At 34.1% G+C, this 19,353-nt stretch overlaps 1 protein-coding gene across 1 annotated transcript in view; it reads left to right on the top strand.

Moving 5' to 3' along the window:
- The window catches only part of LRP1B (LDL receptor related protein 1B), a gene marked incomplete at its 5' end in the record, with an annotated part of 1,526,008 nt that overhangs the window by 1,018,775 nt on the left and 487,880 nt on the right, over nucleotides 1–19,353 (top strand). Inside the window, 5 exon segments of the mRNA XM_057550915.1 lie at nucleotides 355–484; nucleotides 15,888–16,014; nucleotides 16,146–16,297; nucleotides 16,590–16,714; nucleotides 17,980–18,351. Coding sequence (XP_057406898.1) covers nucleotides 355–484; nucleotides 15,888–16,014; nucleotides 16,146–16,297; nucleotides 16,590–16,714; nucleotides 17,980–18,351 — 906 coding nt within the window.

Here is a 19,353-nt window from a genome sequence, read left to right as displayed (position 1 = left end):
CCCAGATCTCCTGAGAGCCCCACGAGGCTGGTAAACAAAAGTGTTAAAAGTTCTCTTTTGCCTGAAGCCAGTAGAAAATGAAAATAGAGCCCTTCCTCAGGTGAGAGAAATTTCAATTTATTTTTAACATATAAATGTATCATTATATGGTTTAAACCATAGACATGTGAGATTAAGAAGTATTTGCATATTAGTTTATTTATAGCTTTCTGCTTAGGAACTGCACATATTAAAAAAGAATATAGGAAGTAAATGATTTCTTAATAGTCATGTGAATGCTCAGAAAGTTAATTTTCACTGAATTAATAAGTTTTTCTCATAATTGTATTATAAACATGTTTGTATTTCTTCTAGGTAACATATATTGGACGGATCATGGTTTCAACTTAATTGAAGTTGCAAGACTCAGTGGCTCTTTTCGTTATGTAATTATTTCCCAAGGCCTGGATCAACCAAGATCTATAGCTGTGCACCCAGAAAAAGGGTAAATTTAACATTTACATATATTTTGGGGGTTTTAAGTGACTTAAATTTCATTAAAAGAAAAATCTAGAAATTGATATTAATATTTATTTTTAGTCATAATGTCTGAAACAAATCTCAAAAATATCTTACCTAAGCAGAAGGAAAAGTTTATTCTCACTTTGTCATGTATATTTCAGTACATATTTGATGGGTTCATATTTATTATGCCGTCCTTTAATGTGTGTGTAAATCCAAATGATACACCAACATTTTTCTAGATTATCAATTTAAAGTTCTGCCCTAGAACTGTTTACATATTAGGTACTCAATTTTTTGCCGAATGAATGAAAGAACCATTTGATAGCCAAACTCGTTCTCCAATATTTCTAGAGCTTCAATTTCCATTTATGTATCTATAATTGCCATATCAACATGTTCATCCCAAGTTATTTTTTTCCTTCTTCTTCTTCTTCTTGAGATCCAAATAAGTATGTCTACCTGTCTTCTTGACAGTACCATTTTTCCATTTGGACACCCAAACTGTACATATCTAACAGTGAAATGAATTCAAGCTGACACCAAATTCTGCTGAATTTTTTCTTCCAGATATTATCAATCTACCACCCTCCATCTCCACTACCTCCACCCTGATTAAATCTGTTTTTGCGCTATACAGATACCCCTGCAATAACTTCCCGATTGATCTTCTAACCTCACCAGAGTCCAAAATTTCTGTTACGATTCTTCTTAATCAGGCCCTATGTAAATTTTCAGCCTCAAACTCCTGCTCCTGCCTCTTTGCTATCTCAGTCTCTGTTGAACTTCTTAGTTTTTTGAAATGTTTTCAAATATTTCCTATTCTCTTCCACTCTCAGTCTTTGAACAGCTTCTTCCCATTACCTGCAATGTTCTCCTTCTTACTTTCACCTTGATAAATTTTATTTATCTTTTCCTGCTTTTGCAAACAGACATTCTGTTATATGACACCAAAGCACCCAGTACTTTCATTTTTATAAATTATATTTGCTTATTTATATTTATTTGCTTTATTGTACTATGCACTGTTTTTCACTGGACTGGGTAATGTCTGTATTCTTTAGTAAAACTCGATGAGAAGAGCCATGTGTGTTTGGTTTATTTCTCTATCCTCAGAGCTTGGTACAGTGGTTGGTAAGGAATAAGTTGTTGACTGATACAATAATAAAAAAGCAGTCCTATTATAAAATTTTATATTACTCCTCACTAATGTGTTTCTTGCATTGCTATTATTACTTTATTTTAGAGGTTTTTTTAAAGTGGTTTTTTTTTTATGTTAATAAAACTCCTGTGTCTTTTGGAGTGGAAAAAAGTGAAGCCATGGTGGTCACACAAAGGTGTATTAGATAAACAAGTATAAGGAACATTGATTTAGGATGAAGTCAATCTATGCAAAACATCAAATCAACTCTCACAAAAATCTACATTCTTTCCTATTTGTTATATGTTGTATGTGCTTTTTCCAGTGTCATTACTGTCTTCACTTTCTTGACAAATGCTATAAAATTAAGTCATACTATCAGTACAGTGAAAGAGGAAACAAAGAAGGTTAATATAAGAGAGAAAAATAATGCCAACAAATTTGTCATGCTTCAAGCTAAAACTAAGATTACAATATAAAAATTGAAAAGCTGCATTGGTTAGGATTGCTCTTGGATGCAAATTAAAATTTAACTAGAATATGTTAAATCTATAGATTTTCTTTCTCCCTTTTCAACTACCACCTTTACTAGGTTATATTTTGTCTTATGCTTGATGTTAAGGCCCCATTGTTAGAGCGCACTTGATATATCCTCAGAGAGTATGTTTACACCTAAGGAAAGAGAAGGGGATAGTAGAAAACCTTTTTCTTGCTAGACTCTATTGTTTTATTTGGGAAGAGAAAGGTCTTCGTGTTAATCCCTTTGTTTTTTTCTTAGCCAGAAATGGGTTACATGCCCATCCTTAGATCAGTCAATAGCCAAAGGGAAGAGAATATCTTGACATATTTAGACAAGTTATGTTTCATCACCTGGGCTAGGATAAGGTCCCAGACCAAATAGTATACTCTGAATATCTGAACAAACTGAATTTCTATTAGTACTAGGGATGATTTGAGATGAATTTCAAAGAGACAATATGACATCTTTGGTATCTCTCTCACATATCCTATGTTCAATATACCAGGAATTCTGTTACCTTTGGCTCCAAACTACATTTATGCTTTACCTACTTCTCACAATTTTCATTGCTACCACCCTAGTCTGAGTCGTTGTCATTCTTGCCAACATTTCTGGATTGTGGTTTCCCATCTTCTACCTTGGATTCCTACAGTCTATTCTTCATGTAGTGGCCTAATGATCCTTCCAAAATGTAAGTAGCTGTTACTGCTTTGCTCAGAACTCACCAGTGGGTCCCCTTTCATTCTGTTTAAAAGCTTACAATAAACCTAGAGTGGTGTTATTTCCTCCATTTAACAGATAAGGAAACTGAGTCAGCAATTTAAAATATATTACTCTATCATTAACATGATATGTGGGAGAGTTAGGTTTTTCTAAACTCCAAAGATTATGCTATATTATGTGTGTATGTATGTATGTGTGTGTGTTATGTAACATGTAACATGTTTACATATACATACACACATATATATAGTGTTAAACATTACAGAAATTAATAACCAAAAATATCAAGCATATAAGAAAACAGTTTTAACAGTTTTAGCATAAAATTATAATAAAAATGTAAAGATTAGAGCTATAATGAGAGAATAAACAATAATGAGGAAATGCTGGGAAAATTAGGAAAAGTTTTAAAAAATTTTTGAGTTGGGTCTGACTTCCCCCGTACATTCTCTTACCTAACACTGCATGCCCATGCGCACTTGCCAGTACATATTAAGAATGTTGATAGAAGGTATAATTTTGTTTAGTTCCAAGAACAAAACACATGACTCAGTTTAGTGTGTCCACATCATACCTGTAAATTTGAATATAAAAATGTCCTCTTCTAATGTGATGATATTTTTAAAATCTTTTTCATTTGTACTTTACAATTAAGCAATAAATCATTATTCCCTCAATGGAAAAAAAATGATCAATTGCTGGACTATGAATAATTATTCTGATGGTAGGAACAAATATAATTTGAATGTTATGAAATATCATAGATACGTAGGAAATGGGTTTGTTTTGAATAAAGAATTTCTTCCCGTCATATTTATAATAAGTCCAACACTTCATTTTATTGTAGAGAACATCTTGTGCCTGGCCTGTTATCGATTCATGCAGTTCAATTTAACAGGCCTTTTGCTGCTAACTAGTCGATTGGTAGTTTTCTTTTGCATTCTATTAAATTAAAACCTAGTCTGTGCCCTCAATTTGTTATTCCAGACCTTCTTAAGTATCTTTTGTACAGTCATCTTAGCATATAACTATACTTAACTTCTCTCTAGGATGATTGAGGACATCAGGCAAAGAAACCCACATGTACTTCACTTTTTTGTCAGTTTATTCAATGAACACTCCTCGAGTGCCACGCACTGGGAACCAGGTCATGTAAGGACATCTCCGTCTCCTCCTCAGCCTTTAATTCAGTACATCTTGACAAAATAGGACGACTGGCTATGTGAAAGACACAAGTGGACACTGTAAAGTATGATGGTATAAATAAGATGTAGCTTCTGTTCACAACAAGTTTTCTGTTTAAACTTTTAGTTTAAACAAGTACAAAACTTCAGTTAAAAAAATAGTCTCATAATGTAAAGTAAGACTAATTTGGGGGGCATAAAAACACTAGATTGGTATAACTCAAGCTTAAATCTCGTATCTAAATTTCATGTTAAAGTGAAAATTTTCATACGGCTATTATAAAATTACATTAAATTTTCAGAAAAAGGAGATAGCATATGATTAGAGTAGATAGTAAAAGTGAGGGTAGTAGCAGCAGTGGTGGTGATTAGGAGAGTCTTTATTGAGGAAACTTGAAGGAGGAAGGTTTCTAAGATGGAGTGGGAATATTTTATATGAAGAAGAAATAGAATAATTAAAAAATTGGTAGTGACAAAGCAAAGGCCATTGCCAAGAACAAAAGTATATAAGGTACATGTAGGGAAGAGTAGGTAATGTAGCTGGAAGATAAGTTGGGACCATAAAATTGGCAATGGGATTCCCCACGTTTTAAAACCCCATCCCCAGTTTACCAAGTGAAACATAAACTGGTCCTGGACCCTCTCTCCTAACGCTTCCCTCTGGCCCCAAACAATCCACATAAGCAGAGATCAGAAGTATAATGAGAGTTTATTGAAGTTGTAGCAGTCTTTAAATTAAGGAATTCTTAGAAATGGTTCTTTATTATCCCAGAGAGAGTGTTATGGAGGAGGGGGAAGGGTTCGTTCTCAGCCCTCAAACCAAGAAATGGAGAGAGTTGGAGGCAAATATATGAGTGGGAGACTAAAATAAATAAAAAGAGCAGTAAATGGAAAAACTGTATGACTTTTTCATGGCAAGTCCTCAGGCCACAAGGAGTCAGATCAAAGTTGGAAAGAGGGAAGATTTTAAAATAGATATGAGATTTAAGTTTGGATTTAGAAAGATCTGGTCTGTTTTGCATGAGAATGAATCTTAACAATATCATTCTGTTTTTAAATAGAATTCTCTTGGAGGTCATGGATTCTTCCTGAGATAGCAAATTCTGGAGAAGAGATATTTAGTAGAGTATAAATAGAATCAGGAGTTGGATAAGTATAAAGTTATTCCTATTTATTCCAACAGAGTTCAGGCTCTTCAATAAATCATGGTAGTAGATGAAATTATCCAAGGAAAAAGAAGTCTAAGGACAAAAATGAAGAATGTTTGCAGTTAGGAGATAATATGATTAAGAGGAGAAAAAAGAAAATTAACAAAAAGGCAAAAGAAATAAAGAGGAAAAAAGCCATTTCAAGTCCTCAGAAAATCACTGTATCATAGAAATCAAGGGAAGAGTTTTAGGAAGAAGAATGTGCCTGCAGGAAAGAGATTAGGAGAGAGAAAAGCAGAAAACAGAACATGCAATTGATGATCAGGATGACATTTTTAATTGTTATGAATTTCAGGAAACTGGCAAGATCAGAAGCCAAATATAAAGAATTAATAAGTGAAAGATAATTAGAAAGTAGAGCCAGCATATTTAGACTACAGTGACAGAAACTTTGACAATGAAGGAAAAGAGGAAAAAGTAGAAAGTTTATTGAGAATGTAGTAGAGCACACAGTAAGTTTTTCTTAGTATGGGGTCAGGGGGTATGGGCACATATTCATAGGCAGAGGGGTGGAAGAAAATGCATGTAAAGAGGAGACAGATTCCAAGGAGTGTAGGAGGAACCTTGTCAAGGAAGAAGCAATAGAATGGAACAGGAAGAATGGAGGACAGATAGCAGATAGATAAGATTTGCATCTTAAATCGGGTATCTCGGGACTTCCCTGGTGGCGCAGTGGTTAACAATCTGCCTGCCAATTCAGGGGACACGGGTTTGATCCCTGGTCCAGGAAGATCCCACATGCCATGGAGCAACTAAGCCTGTGCACCACAGCTACTGAGCCTGCACTCTTAAGAGTCCGTGAGCCACAACTACTGAGCGCGCGTGCCACAATTACTGAAGCCCGCGTGCCTAGAGCCCGTGCTCCGCAACAAGTGAAGCCACCGCAATGAGACGCCCACGCACCACAACGAAGAGTAGCCCCTGCTTGCTGCACTAGAGAAAGCCTGCGCGCAGCAACAAAGACCCAACACAGCCATAAATAAACAAACAAACAAATAAATAAATAAATAAATAGTTTTAAAAAATCAGGTATCTCTAAAAAAACAGATCCTGGAATGAGAAGGGACCAAGCCAAGGTTCAACTGTGAGCAAAGTCCAGACCTCAGACATGCCTTGGAAAGCTTTGGAGGGTAAACCTCACTTAGCAAGGGAGCTTGACTTTGAACTCCCACCCAAGTATTCACTGGATAAGGGCAACAACCCTGGGGAGACACACACTCCCAAGATTTCTGGCTCTCAGCACTACTTGTGAAATAAGAGATTCTGGTAGCTGTCCTCTGAAGAAAGTTGGCTATGTGAGCTACTGAAAACAAAAGGACACAGGAGCTGGGCACTGGAGTACATAGAAATAGGAAACAAGATCTGAGGATGTCTAAGTGCAGCACCAACAGTGTCCACTATGGTTTGGAAGCCCAGCTTGGACATTTCCTACCTTTGGGATCTTTTGAAGTATCTTGATCTCAAACGCTTATATCCTTTTTGGTTATTGGGAAGATTAAATGAGGTAAATTTAAATGGGAGGATTAAATTAGGGAAAGTTCTATTCTATTTTTGGAGATGAAGTGAAAGAGATAGAGTATAGCAATAGAATATATTTTAGCGGTTAAAATTAGTGAAATTGAAGAAACTCATAGATGATAGGAGTAGAGTTAGCAGCTTTAAATGAATAAGTAAATTTTGGTGAAACTACTGTGGTGAATAGAATATGAATAAAGTACAATATGAATAAAAGGATTCCAAGCAACATGAGTCCAGCTGGAATGGGTTTCTAGAATCTAATGGGGTATTTATATGACCTTGAGTAATAGTGCTCAGCAACTTAGCAGTAGCAAAATAATGGGGAAAAATGGGCCAAACAAGGAGCAGGTGGTGACAGATTCAAAGTTGGCAACTGTAAGGGAATAACTATGAGTTGCTAATCAGGAGGTGAGGTCTAGAAATTAGTGATGAAATGGAGGGAGACCAAGAACAGGAGATCAGAGTAATGTAAGGCAGAGGCAAAAGAGAGATGAAGGTCCCTGGAACAGATAAGATGAGGAACCAGGAGCTGGGATGTTCATAGGATCAACAACATGAGCCATAAAGTCCCTAAGGATGCCTGCTTGAAGGGAGAAGATGGCAAAATTGTCAGAGATTAGTAAAGCAGTTAAGTGGATTTGGTGGTTAATTGTAATAGAGTGACTATGTGATGGTAAGGGAAAATGGAATCTACAAATTCATAATGTGAATGTTTTGAAATAAGTGCATATAACCTCAGAGAAAGTTTTGTTTTTTCTTACTTAAATCTACTTCACTTTTATTCTGGACGCGATGGCACCTATTTCCTCAGGCATCTCATTGCAGTAACTGTTCTTTTCTATTCGATCATCTTTAACTTATTACTTTCAATGAAGCCTTTCCCTTTGCTTTCAAATAGGCTCAGATCCCTCTTATTTGAAAAGAAAAATACTGTCTTATTTCTCTCTGCACGTTTACTTCTCAACTTCTTAGAATAGAAGTAAATGTCTCCTCACTTAACTTCTGAAATGAATTTTCAGCTTTAGTTCTTTCCAGGAATTTCTAAATTTATCCATAGCCAAATCCAGATTTTGTTTTTCAGATTTTTTTTTCACACCCCTTGCCTTCTCCTTGACATTTCTCCACCATTTATCCACTCGAGTTTATTTTTTCTGTTACCTTCTTTAACTCTGAGTTTTCTTGTTCCCTCTGACCCCTTCCATGTATTTCCTCTGAGCATTGTATTTCTCTTCTGAGCATCTTTCTCCTCACTTAAAGCTCTGTATGCCATTTTCTCTCTTGCTATATTTATCTTTTAAACATATTTTCATGTTTCTGACATTAATCACTACATTACATCCAATATTTCATCTTCATTCCTTTAATTATATTTACAATTTCCTTTAGAAATGATTTATTTGAACATCCAACTGTCACTGAAACTTACCATGTCCTCCTAGTTTTCATCTACTGATTTTCTTTCCTAACCATGGCGTCTCTTTTTGTGTTATCATGGTTCTTTCGTCCTGACAAGATTGAAACTTACTTCAGACTTTCCATAGGTTTTCATCACCTATTTCCATCTGTCTGTAAATCCTGTCATTCCTTATCTCCAGCTGTCTCTTAGGTTTTCCATTTCTCTCCATTGTGACTCCGAGCTCAGCACTGACTTAGCTGGAGGATCTCAGTAAGCACTTTTGATTTATTAATTTTGAGCCCCCCAAACAAGATTTACATTTCATCCCACAGAACAAGAAATCTTTGACATGTATAACAATATTTTAAATATTGTTTCTCTGTCTTCACTTCTTCTTAAAAACTTTTCTTCAATATTAATTGTCACATGGATATTTTTCAGGATTCATAGTTAAGAATTGATACACCTTTTCAAATATTAGTTTTATTTTCAGGAAATGTTTATTACTGCTTGGAAACATTAGTGATATGTGTCTTCTAATACTTTATCTACATGTTTACTGATGAGTTCGGGGTGGGGGGGAAGGGCTTATAAATGACCACTCTTATGTAAAAATTTGAATAACTTTTACCTGGAAATCAAACACTGATTTCCAGGTAATATTACATAGACATTTAAGTGTCAAAATTCATATCACAGGAATAAAGTACAGCATTTTAATATTCTGTTTGATGTTAAAACATGGCAGGTGGTATTGCCAAGAGAAAAGATGAACCATAATGGAGTAAATTAGCTGAATCCAAGATATAAATGTGCCTTGAAAAGTGGGCATGAAGCCTGTTTTTGAGCAATGGAGACTTGAGGTCTTTTAAAATGTAGCCATATGCAAAATAGAAAGTGTATATGAATTTAGTTCAGCTTGAAAATTCAGTTTCTCCCCTCCGTTGACTTCTTTATTTTCTTGGTAAGCCCTCACTCTCTTTAAAAAAATTAAAATGTAATAATTCTCTTTATGCTAAAAAGTCATTTTCTACCTACAATTAAAAAAAGATGCATAGAAAGTCACAGTATGATACCGAAAAAGTTGGTTAACCTCCCATGATGTATGATCTCTAAGTGAAACACAAATACTCTGTGATTTTTTTTTCCTGTTAGGCAGTAGAATCTACATTGCCTCTCTTAATTTAGCTTTATATCTCTGCAACCATAAATAACTTTCTGAAAAGTGTTTCTTTCCATGGCAAAGATTCAGCTTTACATGGTATTTTGGTGTTCAAAAAGTACATATTGTTAAATGGTCTTTCGTTGACTATATATACATATATGCTTTTGGAATATGCTCAATAATATACAGAAGGTCTTGAATGACAGTTTAACATCTGTTGAGATAGCAAAACTATAGCATAGTTTAACACCATCTCCTAAAGTATCAATGTATTTTGCATCTGAAGACGAGGTAACATATAAAAAAGAAGGAATTAAATTTGATTTGCAATAGAAATAGTGGTGGAATCAGGGTGATAGTTTATAATATTAATATACCATGATGGTCAAGTAATTCAGAAATACCACAATTATTCCCCAAATCACAGCCACCTTTTTCTACAAGTCTCTGAGAGAGGCATACAAACAAATTATAAGGACAAATGAAAGAAAAGTGCGATACTATTTTTCATTAGGAATTTTCCAAAAAATTCTAGTGTAGACACTCTTCTTTCAGATAGTTAGGTCTCACCTACTTTTTTCCAATATGCTTTATTCTCATTTCTTAGCCTCTAAACATAAATCTTGGACCTTACCTCTCCCGCTAAAACGAGAAAAGAAGGACTAGAAATTATCAAAATGCCCTGGGCTATCATTGCAGCTCTGAACTGGTGGAGGAGAAAGAGAACCCAGAAAGGTCATGCCACTTCCCATTGTAAGAGGGAGCCCCTGGTCCAGACCACCAAAGCTATGTCGAATGGAGACCAGCGATAGCCACACAAACTGTAGGACCTTTTCCTAATTTCTTAAGGGATCTGACCAATAAAAATGTGGTAAAGGGTAAAAGAGAAGTTTAAGATATTCCTTTCTCTATTTACCTATAGAAATCTCCTCAGTGTGTTTTGACGTGGGATATCCAGGATAGGTTGCATATGACTGATATATAAGATGGTTTGGGGTTCATGAAACAAATTAAAATTTTCTGTATAATATTTTAAGAATTCCAAATCAACTCATGAGCACTAGGAGTCTAGGCCCTAGGCATCTCAGTGTTAAATATTTCATAGGAAAATTCATAGATTATAGGGAAACATCAACTATTATATACTGAAAATACCAAAAGTGAATAAAAGATGGACCACTCAGGAAAACCATTGTTAAACCATGTAAATAGCAAACTAATATCATATATGTACACATAAATGTATATGTATATGTACATATTTATTGAAAGGATGGGCAAGGAGGCAGGGTGTAAATAGATACATAAAATAAGGAATTAAAAATATAATATGTGGTGATAAGCCTAACATGCTATGGAATTACAGATGCCAAAGAAATTTTTCTTTCTAAAGCCTTTTTCTCCATACTTCTCCAGTGTTGGCTGGGTACACACATAATAATTGTTTTATATAATTACTTCATATTGGAAAGTAATGAGTCAAGAAGGAATCTAATGTAAAACTTAAGAATAACAAAAACCAGAACAAGGCCTGAAGAACAAATAACTTAAAAATATTTTTTAAGCTTAAACGTAAGGAGAGAACAACCCAGATGGCCTGTATGTTTATTCTGCTTCAAAGGAAAGGTTTATTTCTGAAATTGTTTGTAGGAATAATAACTTCTCTCACCACAGCACTTCCACAGTTTCAGTGTTGAAGCCCCTACTTTCATGTCATATAGAGACTTACAACTAGCAAGTTTTAAGCATTGCTGGTAGCATTTTTCTCAGGTAATTCTTTACTTACCCATCTGCCTCTGCCATTAAACAGTGACCTTCATAAGGGTCACTAAGTCCAATTCATTTCATATTATCAGTTCCTAGCACTTAATAGGTACCTAATTAATATTTGTTGAATGAGTGCATGACTGCAGTGAAAGGATACATCTGAGAATCATCCACCGAACCACTGTCAAAAACAAAAAAATTAGAAAGTAGTATTCAAGGTTCTACTGTCTCTAGACTCTCTTCCTTTTAGCAGAGTGTTCTGCTATCTGTGGTTGAATTCTTTTTATACTGCAGGAGCCTCTAAGCAATTCAGGGCTTGAAAAGTGATTTGGGATTGGCATGTAATACTTTCTCAAAACAAAAACTGCACAGAAATGAAGAAAAAGGAAATGTGAAGAAGCCCTCACAGGAATAGAGGAATACACTGTATTCCTCATAGGCGATGAAGGATGCCAATTCACATATTCATGAAATGTATTCAGACTTTGACAGTACTATATTATTTTCCCTGTGCTTTAGCCTGAAGATGGAGACGTTGACACATTGGCCTACAAGGTATTCAATTAATATGTGTTTTAAGTGATTCTACTGAAACTGCTAAGCTACTATTCCTTATATATAAAATATATACTATATGTATATAATATATATAAAAGCCTACAGGGCTTCTGTTTTTTGTTTTTGTTATTTTTACAGATAAACTAACACACTGTTGACCTCCACTCTCGCAGAGGACACAATGACATTCTTGATTCTCTTTTCAACCAAGGCAACTGCCTACATAAGAGAATTATGTGATCTTCATTTTTGTGCCAGCATGGCAATTTTTGGTTATTTCAGGTTTTCTCTAGCATATCTGATAAGTATCTATTTCATACTCTCTTAGGTAAAGGATAGGAATAGGAAGAAATAGCAAATTTATCGTAAAAACTGCAACCCAGATCTACGCTCCAGAGAAACAGTTTATCAGTCAAAAAAACCTTAAATTAAAAGAAAATGATTGATTCAAATTAGTGGCTTTTCACTATTGTTCATATATTTAAAATATAAGAATCATATTTAATACTATTTCTTTAACAATTTAGACACGTTCGTTCTTCTCTTTCTTGCCCATACTCCTTTACTCTTTCCCCACCAACTTTGGAGCTTAGTTTTCATGTTGGCCTTATTTCCCCAAAAATATTTATTTGAAATTATTCAAGGACATTTATAATACATTGAAAGTATATTTTTCAGCTTGAATCTGACTAATTGTGACATAAAAACATTTGTTTTCCTTTATAAGAGCACCTGTGTGTAAACTAATTCTGACATCAGTACAGTTGTCATATGGTAAGTTTAAAAACTTTTGGGGACCAGTAAGTGTATGCTAGACCTTTGGAAACTCCAACACTACCAAATGGAGTCTTCTACCTATTAACCAAATGTCAATAATTAATTGGAAGTTAGCTTGTGATATGTATTCTTTGCACATGTTCCTGCCAAGAACTTCTGTGTCTAATTAAGACAATAGGGATATTTGTGCTATGATAATTTCTGATAGTATTTCTATAATCCTTCAAACCACTTTTGAACGTCTTTTTTAAATTTTGTGTTTTTAAATTCTGTAACTATAAGCTTCTGTAAATAAGGGAATTTTCAGTGTAGAACAAATTATTATCCAGAGAAATGTCGATCATATAATACAGCATTTGATTTTGACGATTTTGAAAATTTCTGGATCTGGGATAGCCTTGGAAAGTATTTTCAGGGCTAGATTAACCTAATTCTATTCAATTCTTTACTTCCAATTTCAGTTTAAGGAGCAAATAAATTATTCTTTGCCTGACCATCATAAAATGTTGCTTAATTTTGGCAAGTGTAGAATCTTTTAGTTGTATTAAGTTGATAAATATTTTAGCCATAAAAGTGATGCTTGCAGTCAGCTTTGGCTTTACATATTGTGACAGTGTGTCAAATTATTGCTGAAAATTTGAGTAAAATCTGTATTCAAGATAGTTTTATTTTGAATATTTTTTTATTCCTAATTTTGTTGCCATTCATCTAAGCCTCCTGCCTAGAAGTACTGCAAATTTCAAATAAATAGGAACTACTAGGGGAAAAAAGAAAGAGACTTGTTTTTAATACTAAGACCTTTTTCATGTTTTGTTTCGTTTTTCAAGTATGGAGATCTTTGTTATATTCCTTATACTTAGGGGAAAATATCACTTGATTTAAGATTATTATATTGTTGTATTATATTTCTATTTGGTGAGACAGCATAGAGAAGAAGGTATAGCCCTGGGTAAGTAAAGCCTGAGTGCAGTTCCCCTATCAGCCATGTGACTGTGGATCATTAACTTCCTGAACTGCAATTTCCAAAGTTGTGAGAATTAAATATGTTAAATGGCTGATTTGACCTACTCACTTGGTATAATATTTTTATTAGTCATTTAGTACATTTGAAAGATTACTATTAAATAAAAGGTATATTATACCCATTGCCTTCCATATTTGAACTCTGGAGTGTATTAAAAGTAGATGACAAGAATCAGATTGAATAAATAAGGGCAGGTCTGTCTTGGCTCCCAAAATGCCTCCTTCACAGTGTAACATCCCTGTCATCTTAACAAATGACTGACTTGTCATTTTAATGTCATTAGTAATGCTAAAATTTCTCCTTGCAAAGTTAAATGAAGCAACACATTTTACCTCTCAGTTAAAATAGTGTTTTTATTTTTTTATTTTTATTTTTATTTTTTTTTAATTTATTTATTATTTATTTTTGGCTGTGTTGGGTCTTCGTTTCTGTGCAAGGGCCTTCTCTAGTTGCGGCAAGCGGGGGCCACCCTTCATCGCGATGCGCGGGCCTCCCGCTATCGCGGCCTCTCTTGTTGCGGAGCACAGGCTCCAGACGCGCAGGCTCAGCAGTTGTGGCTCACGGGCCCAGTTGCTCCGCGGCACGTGGGATCATCCCAGACCAGGGCTTGAACCCATGTCCCCTGCATTAGCAGGCAGACTCTCAACCACTGCGCCACCAGGGAAGCCCAGTGTTTTTATTTTTAATAATTTTTTAATGCAATGTCCCTTAAAGATTTAAAAATCGTAATTTTAATAGAAATATAGATATTTCCATGCCTGCTTCAACCTAGATCTAACCAATATTAACTGGATTTCTTGCTACAAAGTTTTCCCTTTTTGATTTATAGAGCTTGTAAATATGAATGAAAGTTTCTTCAGGATTAATATACTTGGGATTCCAGCCACACCTCATATTTGTCTGGGTGTAAAAGTCCAATGCATTTATTTTGTACACCATTTTCAGGGGAAAAAAATCAACTTTTAAAATAAATCAAAACAATATGCATAAAGGAAATACATATGTTATGTAGTTTATCATTTTTCATGGATAAATAATACAAAATATGAATGTAGGTCTTCTTTGCTTTTCCTATATGCAGTCTCACTTTCTCTTCTTGTGTATGATTGCTGTTATATATGTATTCAGATATGCACAGAATACACACTCATTTTTACCTGAATGAATCAATGATTGCCATATTTTTCTAAACTTTAGTCATTGCTGTTATCTGACAGCTGAATAAAACTTCACTGGGCATAACTTCAAAAGAATAGATCTGATTTATCTGAAAGCATGAATTTCTGTATTGTAATATAAATACTATATTTATTGAATGAATAGGTGAAAGAAACATGGATTATGTACCTTCTGTTTTTTAACATTTCATTTTTTGACATGTTATATTTCAGCATACTATGGATTTTCTTTCTTCTATATTTTATTTTCTTCCACAGTCCTTCCAAATTACGTTAAAAGATTACTAAAATAAGAATGTCTGGGGGCTTCCCTGGTGGCGCAGTGGTTGAGAGTCTGCCTGCTAATGCAGGGGACACGGGTTCGAGCCCTGGTCTGGGAAGATCCCACATGCCACGAAGCAGCTGGGCCCGTGAGCCACAATTACTGAGCCTGTGTGTCTGGAGCCTGTGCTCCGCAACAAGAGAGGCCGCGATAGTGAGAGGCCCGCGCACAGTGATGAAGAGTGGCCCCCACTTGCCACAACTAGAGAAAGCCTTCGCACAGAAACGAAGACCCAACACAGCCATAAATTAAAAATAAATAAATAAATAAATATTAAAAAAAAAAAAAATGTCTGCTTTGTATAAATTCATGTTTTAAGATGCCTTCACAAGATGATTTATAAAATTCAACGCTGCATAGCCATTTAGCAATCTAAGTGGACAGAATTGAAAGTTATAATGCATTCATGTATACATTCATAAATTACCTAGTGCTGTAGGTATACTAGTGAATAAGAAAAACAATCACTGTCCTCACTGAGCTTAAAGTCTAATGGGAGCAAAAAATATTAATAAACAGTAACTTTGTAAAGAAACACAAGTGTAAATTTGCCACTCTAATTCATGCTATGAAGCAGAGTATATGGTGCAATAATCAGAGAGAACACAAAAGGCTTCTTGAGGGCAATGTTTGATATATTAAAAAAACAGAAGGAATTAAGCAAGTAGGTTGAAAAAAAGCATTTCAGATAGGGAGCAGCGTGTACAAAAGGTATTTTGGAAATTCTTCCTTGTGATTTCTATGAATGGTTAAATTTTTTTTATAATAAAAATTATTTTATTGCAAACAATACACATATTGATTTTTAAATGGTATTATTTTCTGTTAGTATGAATGGTATTGCTGTTGTTATTAATAATATGCAGTTTTGTGTTTATCTGCATTTATCTGCAATTTAATTTCAGCTACTTGTTCTGGACTGAATGGGGACAGATGCCATCCATTGGAAAGGCTCGTTTAGATGGCTCAGAGAAGGTTATCCTCGTAAGCATGGGAATAGCATGGCCAAATGGCATCTCCATTGACTATGAGGTCTGTTGGATTTCTTAAGCATTGAAAGTGCATTAACTGCCAACTTGTATTAGTCTACTTTTAGTGTTCTCTTATTTTCTTTATAAAACAATCAAAAACAGCTTGTAATATTATTTTTCAATCAACCTTAGGAAAATAAATTGTATTGGTGTGATGCTCGTACAGACAAGATAGAAAGAATTGACCTTGAGACTGGCGGGAATCGAGAGACGGTGCTGTCAGGGAGCAATGTGGATATGTTTTCAGTTGCAGTCTTTGGGGCTTACATCTACTGGTCTGACAGGTAATTTATTTTTTCATAAGTATTTGAGTCTCAAAATGTTATTTTAGTGCCAATTGCTTTACCCTTGTAGGATTAGCCATTCCTTAGCAAGGTCACAGAAAGGATCTCACAAAACCATGTAATTTCCACAGAAGAGGCAGTCACTCTTGCTATTCCAGGCTCAACCCTTTCAATGTCACAGACTAATGTTGGTTTCTTTCCCTTCTGCTGGGCCATCTGTTACCTTCAGCTTAAATAACTGGCTTGATTTGGATTAAAGATTGTTGATCACGTATGTTCAATTTCTTGGCAGAGCACATGCCAACGGGTCCATCAGAAGGGGCCACAAGAATGATGCCACAGAAACTGTAACCATGAGAACGGGTCTTGGAGTCAACCTGAAGGAGGTTAAAATCTTTAACCGAGTAAGAGAGAAAGGTCAGCACTTTTGTATGATAAATACGTTTTATGTTATTTCTTTCTCTTATTTTTTTTTGACATTTATTTATCAAACTTAAGTTAGGGATTAATTCTTATATGAGTCCAAAACCTCAAGACTCTATTTTTTTACATCTAATTTCCTACAAAAATCATATAGTAGCCTAATGAAATGAATATATAATAGTTCATGGATAGTTTTGCCTAGGACAATGCATGTATATGGACATGTTATATACCTGGTATGGCTTCAGTATAGGTTTAGACTAAGTAATATAGAAACACTTGATAAATATACATATTCAACGAAGTATACAAAGCACAATTAGGATATTAGAGAGTAAAAAGCAGCCAAAATGGTTTTTTTGATTATATATATATATATTATATATATATATATATTTTTTTTTAATAGTCACACACTTTATTTAGAACTAACTAAATATGCCACATTACTTGGCCCAAAAGGTTGTTTTCATGTCAGATTATATTTTAATACATAAAGTGATGATGGCTCCAGAAGGTTGCTATTAGTGTGAACTAAGTTCAGAGTCATCATTTCTTTAAAATATGTTTTGAAACTGATATTACATGATTTGGATTTTTTTTAATATCACTTCCATTAAGATAATGTTCATTTTAAATGTCCATTAGAGTAAACTGTAATTAATTTTCTTGACATCAAAGGAAGGTATAATAATTTTGGAGAGGATGATGAATTCATAGAGGAGAATTAGTCTGATGTAGAAATCTTAATATCATGTTACATCTTCACTCAAAACTGGAGTGAAAAACTTATGCCCAATATACTTAGGAAGGTAGGCACATTGGAGCCATAAATTTCTTTGATATCTTATATACTTCAAAGACACCGAGTTTAAGGTACTGCATATTTCTTTGGTGAATGCAGTTCTTGTTTTGAGTGAATCAGTTACTTGTACCAAAGATTACAATATATACAACCTATTGTAATCTCAGTATCAAGTTTCAGAAGAGTTATGCACTCAACTGGATGATTAAGGGAAATTTTTTATGCTTCTCTTTGGATGGTCAGGGGAGCAGAAGAATGTGATCTTTGAAATAAAAAATCCCAGGTTTTAAACTGAAGTGATTAAAAATAGCAGTACATTATAGTGTTTGGATTTATACTGACCAGTCTAAAAATTAAGCATAAAATAACCCAGAATATTCAACATTAAATTTTTAATATTTTTCTAAGAAAAAACACAAACATACGTGTGTGTATATCTTTTTCTTCTCCCTAGGGACCAATGTTTGTGCCAAGGACAATGGGGGATGTCAGCAACTCTGTCTTTATCGAGGAAATTCCCAGAGAACTTGTGCTTGTGCCCATGGATATTTGGCAGAGGATGGAGTTACTTGCTTAAGGCATGAAGGCTATTTGCTGTATTCAGGGAGAACAATATTAAAAAGTATACATCTTTCTGATGAAACCAATTTAAATTCACCAATAAGGCCATACGAAAATCCACATTATTTCAAGAATGTCATAGCTTTGGCTTTTGACTATAATCAAAGAAGAAAAGGCACCAACCGAATCTTCTACAGCGATGCACACTTTGGAAATATACAGCTTATTAAAGATAACTGGGAAGACAGACAAGTAATCGTTGAAAGTAAGTACAACAATTTATTTTTAAACAGTTTGGTGGAAACAAGTATCATTTGGAGTAGTAGAGAAATTAGAGTGGTAATTACATGTAGCAATTATATTTTCCTAGAGTTTATATTCAAGAATGAGTGAAACTATAGCATCCAAACCCCCAAAAGTCAAAGAAGTAATTAACTGCTAGCATGTACAGTGTGAATATTATGATTATTAGCTTCTAATCATGGAACGTTCAGTATATTCCTTTATAATGTTTCTTATAAATAAGTGTATTAAAATTCATGGAAAATAATTTTTCAGTATAAAACTTACTAATTTTATTTTCTTCCAGTGGGTGAAATTATATCTTTAAGAATATCTACCTAATTATATTCAGTGAATTTTATTTTCTCAAGTATCAGATTTTTTGTGTGCATATATATGACAGTCTTGATGAGAAAATGTTATTAAATAATCTAATATTTTAAAAATATTTTTAATATTCTACAGGACAATACTTTTAATATTTTACAGGACTCAAACATAATATTGTGTGAATTATCTACATATTATAATTTAGAGAAACCTCTTTCCTGTCATCCAACTTTTACAGGGACAATCTTCATATTCCTCATTCAGCATCTCTCTCTTCTCTATCTCTATGTGATTTCCATATATTCCTCACTTTTCCAATTTCACTATACTGAGGTCAGTCTTTTTCATTACTTTTTAAATTGCAAAATAATACATAAATTATAAAATGTTCAAGTAATATGGATTTTTAACTGAAGTTTCTGCCTCATCCCTGCAACATCAATTCCATTTACTTACTCGTAAGTGACAGCTGTCATGCCTCCAGAATTTTCTTTAGGTATGTGGATCATTTGTAATTACAAAAATGTAATGATACAATATTCACCTGCTTTTTTTCACTTACAATATATCTTTAAAAGCTTTTAAGGCTATTTAAGATAAGGCTCTATCTTATTCTTTTGAAAGCCTGTATCTATCCTATACTAAGAGTAAACTA

Source organism: Balaenoptera acutorostrata, chromosome 8, assembly GCF_949987535.1.
Source record: "Balaenoptera acutorostrata chromosome 8, mBalAcu1.1, whole genome shotgun sequence".
In the NCBI taxonomy this organism is placed as follows: domain Eukaryota; kingdom Metazoa; phylum Chordata; class Mammalia; order Artiodactyla; family Balaenopteridae; genus Balaenoptera; species Balaenoptera acutorostrata.
Note: the sequence above shows the minus strand (reverse complement) of the source record. Positions and strands in the feature narration are given on the sequence as shown.